Source organism: Centruroides sculpturatus, unplaced genomic scaffold (genome assembly GCF_000671375.1).
Source record: "Centruroides sculpturatus isolate CEXI.00-Female unplaced genomic scaffold, Cexi_2.0 scaffold1292, whole genome shotgun sequence".
NCBI classification, from domain to species: domain Eukaryota; kingdom Metazoa; phylum Arthropoda; class Arachnida; order Scorpiones; family Buthidae; genus Centruroides; species Centruroides sculpturatus.
Window position 1 is genome coordinate 201,555 of NW_019385426.1, and position 6,975 is coordinate 208,529.

Genomic DNA, 6,975 nt, shown 5'->3' on the forward strand with positions numbered 1-6,975 from the left:
TACAGTCGACCCCCCTATAACACTGTTGATTTTTCCGTTTTATATGAATTCCATGTTATACGAGTCACTTAGATTTTACAAATACGTGTTGCCGGGCTGTGAACGGCTCACGTCTAAGTGACTCGTACAACATGGAATTCATATAAAACGGAAAAATCAACAGTGTTATAGGGGGGTCGACTGTACGTTCTAGGGTCGAAAATAAGCTTAAATTCCTCTAAAAAAACGATTTGTTTTCAAAATCTGAACCTCAAAAAAACAATTATGTGTTAGTGTCCGCGGAGGACATTTTGAGTTTTTGTAAATTCTGTGAAAAAAAATGAAGTGCTATTGAAAGTTTCCAACTATTTTTCTGTCTTTTTTTTCCTATAAAGCGAATGGTTACTGTAAAATCCGTGGATAAGACTGTTTACGTCTATTACAGTAGGGTTTACTTAAAAAATATTTACTTACTTCAATCCGTCAACAGCAGCACAAAAAAAAGGGAGAAAATGCTTTTAAAACTTAAAAGCTTTAGTGTTAATATTTTGACAGGAAATTTGAAAAGTACTTTGATTTTTAAGTCGAAAACGAAGCGGATTTTGAAAACAGTTTATACAGGATTTTAAGCTTATTTTTGACTTTATAATCTATCTATAAAATATTGGCACGGAACTTCGTTATATACTGTAGGCCTATATGAAATTAGTAGCTTATTAAATTAGTTGATATTTTGATTAAAATTTTCTGTTTGAAATTTAATGGTTATTAAGCTTCTGTGTAGTCTTCTAATTTGAGGACTTATCATATCTGTTGGGAGTGTTTTCACTTGGACACCAAGCAATGGCGCGTTATAGTTTCATGGGCGCAGAGGCAAGTTTGAGTTATAAGCCCTATCTTCAGACATTTTCTTTGGGGGATTATTTTGGGAAAAATACTTTTTTTATATATAAAAGATCGAGTTGGAGTTCTATGTTGATGAAATCCCCCTGGCAATTGCCCTTTTGTCTACAGGATAACTAACACAAGAAACCTTTTTTGGCCGATCTACTTTATTAAGCATGAATTTCGGTTATATCCTTCAGTTTAAAGTAGATGGTTTTTGGGTTAGAAGTTATTTTACAAATTTACTGAAGACTATACACTAAATATACATTTTTATTGTTTATTTTTATTGCATTATCTTTCTATTGTTTTTATCTGAGACCATTTTAAAAGATACATTAGTTCTTTGGCGGTTTTTATTTTCTAAAAGGAAATTTTTAATTTAAAAAACTCTTTTTCCCATTCAGTTGACATTTCTTAATACAGTATTTCTAACATAATTTATCATAAATTTTAAAATTATTTTAATAAAACATTAAACATTACTTTACGAGACAAATTTTATTTTGTTTCGTTAATAGAAGGATTCCAGACCAAGGAGGTTCATATCTGGACGATGAAAAACATAGAGAAAGACGTGACCCTCTTAAAGATTCTACACAAATATCAGAATCCCCTTATACTCCAATAACGAGAAGATTGCATTTCGACTCATTTGCATCTGACGAACCTGGAAATAGGTAGAAATATTATTAATTTTAATAAAGTTACATTCACAATTTTTCCAAAAATTTATATATTTTATAATTATAGATCTCAACTTAAAACTCCTTTCTCTAATTTAACGCATTTTGAAAATCAATTCGTAAGAATTAAAGATCTGATACAGACTCAAAGAAAAAAAATGAAAGAAGAGATTGACGAAATCAGAAGTCTTATATCCAGTCATTTTTCTAGCGTTGGAAGAGGGACATCAAGAAAGGTTCAATCGCTTTCTGAAGAAAGTCAGAAGAAAGTAACATTTCCATCTTCAACTCTTACAAGTTTTCATTCTTCTTTTAAGGATTCTTCAAATAGAAAAGATGCAGAGACTTATATTTCATCAGATACAGAGAGAACTGGACAAATAATCACTCCTAAACAAATAACTAAAAGAATGAATTTGCCTTCTGGAGTTTCTGCGAGAAGTAGTTCAATGAAATACGAAAAATTCACTCCACCAGCTAACACTTCTGTAGATAAAACTATAACAACAGGTTCTGTATCTTCAGCAACAATACGTACTGGATCAACAATTCCAGATAGACTTCCATCACTCGAAACAAACAAGAAAAACGATTCTGTCGTAAATTCAATGGAAATTCCTACGAGTCCTAAAATTCAATTACATAATACTTCAGGTGAAAAATCTGCAAGAATGGATTCAAAACTATCTTCAATCTCTATAAGGACATCTCCAAAATCACCAGTGAAACACGAAACGAAAAATTCTGCTGATATTGATTTCAATGATAAAGTAAAAATGTCATCCACACTTCAGTGGGACGAAGCAATAGATAAATTAGTTACTAATTATTCCAGAGGAAATTTACTTCATATTGAAATCGACTTGAGTCAATATACCACTGAAGAAATAACTGTGGACATAGTAAACGAACATTTAATGGTACAGTACGTTATCATACATTCAAGATTTTAAGATTTCATTAGAAATAACTTAATTTTTATTACAGGTAAATGCAAAAGTAAGTAAAGAACTTGATGAAAGAACTATTATAAAGCAATTTCGGTATAGTTTACGTCTTCCAAAAGGAACAGAATCCAAACATATATCACGTTATGTAACCTTAGGAGGTATTCTTATTATCAAAGGAGTTCTTCCAAATGCTTACGAAAATTAGAATACATTTTTATATTCAATTTAATATAATTAATTGTTGTAACGTTTCAATACCTTAATATTTTATTATTATTATTATTTTCGCCAAATCCTTAAGTTATTATACAGATGTTTTATAAAACATTAAATAAAATCATTTATTTTTATTGTAAATTTACCATATTTGAAGATGATATACCAAAAATTATTATTTTAACAACTTCCTGTATTTATTTTATGCAGTAAAATTATATTTAAATGCTATTGTCTTTCAAAGTAATCTCAATTTTAACGTTTTAATATGAAAAAACAGTAGGTTATTTCTTCGTAGAAACAGTAAGTGTAGAAAATTAGTTTTTCTGTAATTCACGAGATGGCAGCAGATTTTCTATAGAAATATTTAAATATATTTGATTTATTCTTGATATATATATATTTTTTGTATTATATATTATATATTTGTATCTTTTTAAGTAAATCAAATTCTACATTATGTACAAACAAATTAGTAAAAATTAACAGATTTTTTTTTTCAAGAATTTAACTAAAATTAGTCAAAATTAAATAATAGATACTGTAAAATGCATTCATACATAAAGTGACCATATTGAGAGAGTCTAAAAACGGCTAAACATAGATTATTTTTTTTATATATTGAGCTAGAAATTGGAAAAAAAAAGTATGGCGATCGGTCAAAAAATGATCCTTCTTCAAAGATTTTTACGTATTCGGACTCAGTGGATCTTGAAACGTCGAGAAATGCAAAAAAGTTGGGTTTTTTTTACCCCTGTACGTATGGACGTTAGCGTGTGCGTGGGTGAATGGCACGATTTTACTCACCAACTTTAAAGCTTAATAACTTGTGTGTTTTTTGTCTAAAATTTCTGAAATTTTGCAGGGAAGTTTGTATATTAGGGACTTTGATGTTGTTAAATTTTAGTGGTTAAAGGTCAAGTGAATGGGGAGATAGAGGGAGTCGTGTGTCATATTTCGAGTAGGATCGGACTTAATGAAGATTTTACTCGTTATTAGCGTTAATTTTTTTTTTTTTCATATAAAACCCTGAAAATTAAGCTTTTCGTCACTTTGTAATAATTAATTATATAAAAAGCTTTTAAAATAAAATTAATCAATTTATTACCCAAAATTTTATTTGAAAATGTTAAGGTATATTTAAACAGTGTCAGTATAATAAATTAATTAGGACTGAGGATCTGTCGATGTCAATAATTTATGTAATAAAAACAATCTCACACATCTATTTATTCGATTTTAATTATTTAATTCAATGATTTTAAATGATTCTCTTTGTTTCTCAATAATAAAAAAACGAATATGGAAACGATTATTTAATACTTGTTTTAAAATATAAAATAAATATATACAAATAACAATTCATGCATTCATGAAGAAGGATTCTGTATTGATAATCAAGTGTTTCAAGTATGAAATTATATTGACGATACATTGTTTTTTTAAAGAACCAAATAAAATAGTATTTCATAGGAAAATTAGTGTCAAATTTCTGTGAAATGAATAAATTAAATATTTAGATTTTTCGTAAAGAAGGACAACTAGCTGTTAGAAAAAAGTTTTCACATGAATGGAGGTGGTAGTTGACGCCATATTTACTTGTATTAAAATATGAACAAATTAGTTTTTAGGAAGCAGAGTTAATTTTTTGTGTGTAATGATATACTGTAATGGGCCCTATTATTACTTATATTGACAAATTAGAATGTGTACAATTGTACTTTATAAGTAAACTATTTCAGTTGGAATGAATAATGCCACGAGAAAAGATGAATAAATCTGTTTCGAATGGGGAATTCTGCTTACAATCTAACTGGAATGATGTAACATAAAATGATTAAAGGAAAGTAAAAGCAATAAAGGGAGGGGAAAAACTCGATAGTCTATTGTAAAGTGGTAAATACCTGGTAAAATACAGAGTAAATCCTTTCTATTTAAGTATAAGGCAGATTGAGTGTAAACTAGGTCTTAATCTATTAGAAATTTAATGTAAAATTCGTTGTTGGCTAACGAAAAAGTTATGAAAGTATCTAGGTCATATGAATATATTAAGTTATTCGAGGCAAATTATTTGAAGTGAAATCTTTTATTATTCGAGACCAAAACATAGTTTACATACAGAATTTATAATTTAAAAAAAACATTAAATGTTACTAATGTGTTAAAAATAAAAATATATATATATATTTATTTTTAAGCTGAAAAAACACTTAAATCCTTAATTATTTTTTATTTAATGGATTTAAGATTACATAGTAATAAATTATTATATGTGACGTTATATAAATATGTTATACAAATATGCATCGACGTCACTTATGACATCAATGGATGACATTTTGATATAGGCGATGTCAATGGACAATATATTATGTGTAATCGTTTATTACGTCATTTTAAAAAATGACCTTAAAGTAATTACTATATAAACAGCAAATTTTAGTATTGACGAATTAATAGAAAAGATTAATGAAGTCAAACCTCGATTTACCGCCATCAATACTTTGTTTCTGGAATTGGCACTAAATCGAATGTAGTGCTGAAGTACTGTACAGTACATTTGACAATTCATAGATAGCTATTTTATACTTAAGAGAAAGATAAGTTCATTAGCACTTTACAACGGTAGAGCTATATAGGAGGGACGTATACAGAGGTTTCAGTGTACTGTGAATTACTAAATGTACGATTTTAAGTTATAAACGAACTCATAATCGTTTGTACGTGATATTAAACGTTCAAATTCGTATATAGACTTCATTACTACATAAAATTCCTATGTAAAGTGCTTCAGTTTAGTGCTATACTCGATTTAATACCAATTTTATATGTAAACAAACGAGGACGCTAATTATTTTTTTTATTAAACTTTATAATTTAAATAAACTATAAGAATCTGAAAATTTTACAGTTTTATGTATAAAATTTACACAACTCCTACTAATAAAACTTGTAATTAAAAGAATTAATTGTCAAATTTAAATAGTTTTATAGTAGTCTACAAAAAAAAGACTTAAAGACTAGTTACATTTAATGGTTTCATTATTAACTTATATACAATAAAGGAAAAAAATAAAGATATTTTTTTCTTTAGGATAGGGTTGAAACCGCATAAATTGTTGAAATTAAGACAATTAATGATATCTTTTTTTAATCCATTCTTTTTCACAGCTGAGTGAAAGTAATGTGAAAGGCTTTAGGTAGCATTGACCTTTCTTTACAGGCCGCTAGCCACACATAAAAATTTTTTTCTTTGCCGGTTGAATCCACTAAAAAATTAAGTTTTCTTAAATAATCCCAGATATAAAGAAGAGAAATTAACAATGTTACAAATTATACTAATCAACCTTTTGTGTTTTTCAGCATTATGTAAAGGACATTCTAGCAGATACTTACATCTTTATATGAATGATACAAAGAAGATTATTAACCAATTAAACTCCATCATGAGTTTATAATAATAAAGCATAATGTAGTTTGGGATGAAAAATCAACAGGTTTTGTACATAGTAACTAACTAATTGTAGCATATGTAAGACTTTATAGGAAATAATAGTTGTTTTCCAGCAATAGATGAATTTTTTTTCTGTTTTTACTTCTCCCTGAATTGATGATGTAACTGAATGAATTTAGCATTATTTTCAAGAGAAAGATTTTATTTCCAAAATTATTTTTCTTCTACAATTGTTAATGCATTTTTAACTTTCAATTTTTGTCTTTCTACTTACTTTTTACTAATAAATCAGCCAAATTTTAAATATTGTATTTTAAATTCTTTTAGGCTTGTCACCAGAGAACTTTTACACTGTTTNAAAAAGTATGGCGATCGGTCAAAAAATGATCCTTCTTCAAAGATTTTTACGTATTCGGACTCAGTGGATCTTGAAACGTCGAGAAATGCAAAAAAGTTGGGTTTTTTTTACCCCTGTACGTATGGACGTTAGCGTGTGCGTGGGTGAATGGCACGATTTTACTCACCAACTTTAAAGCTTAATAACTTGTGTGTTTTTTGTCTAAAATTTCTGAAATTTTGCAGGGAAGTTTGTATATTAGGGACTTTGATGTTGTTAAATTTTAGTGGTTAAAGGTCAAGTGAATGGGGAGATAGAGGGAGTCGTGTGTCATATTTCGAGTAGTATCGGACTTAATGAAGATTTTACTCGTTATTAGCGTTAATTTTTTTTTTTTTCATATAAAACCCTGAAAATTAAGCTTTTCGTCACTTTGTAATAATTAATTATATAAAAAGCTTTTAAAAT

General features: G+C 27.9%; 1 protein-coding gene across 1 annotated transcript in view; it reads left to right on the plus strand.

Moving 5' to 3' along the window:
• The window catches only part of LOC111638881, an 11,624-nt gene extending 5,104 nt beyond the window's left edge, over positions 1-6,520 (plus strand). Inside the window, exons 2-7 of the mRNA XM_023384653.1 lie at positions 1,386-1,544; positions 1,618-1,786; positions 1,868-2,470; positions 2,538-2,658; positions 6,080-6,213; positions 6,498-6,520. Of these exons, the coding sequence (XP_023240421.1) occupies positions 1,386-1,544; positions 1,618-1,786; positions 1,868-2,470; positions 2,538-2,658; positions 6,080-6,174 (1,147 nt within the window). The 3' untranslated portion in view covers positions 6,175-6,213; positions 6,498-6,520. The remainder of the gene's footprint in view (positions 1-1,385; positions 1,545-1,617; positions 1,787-1,867; positions 2,471-2,537; positions 2,659-6,079; positions 6,214-6,497) is intronic.
• Positions 6,521-6,975: the final 455 nt, after the last annotated feature.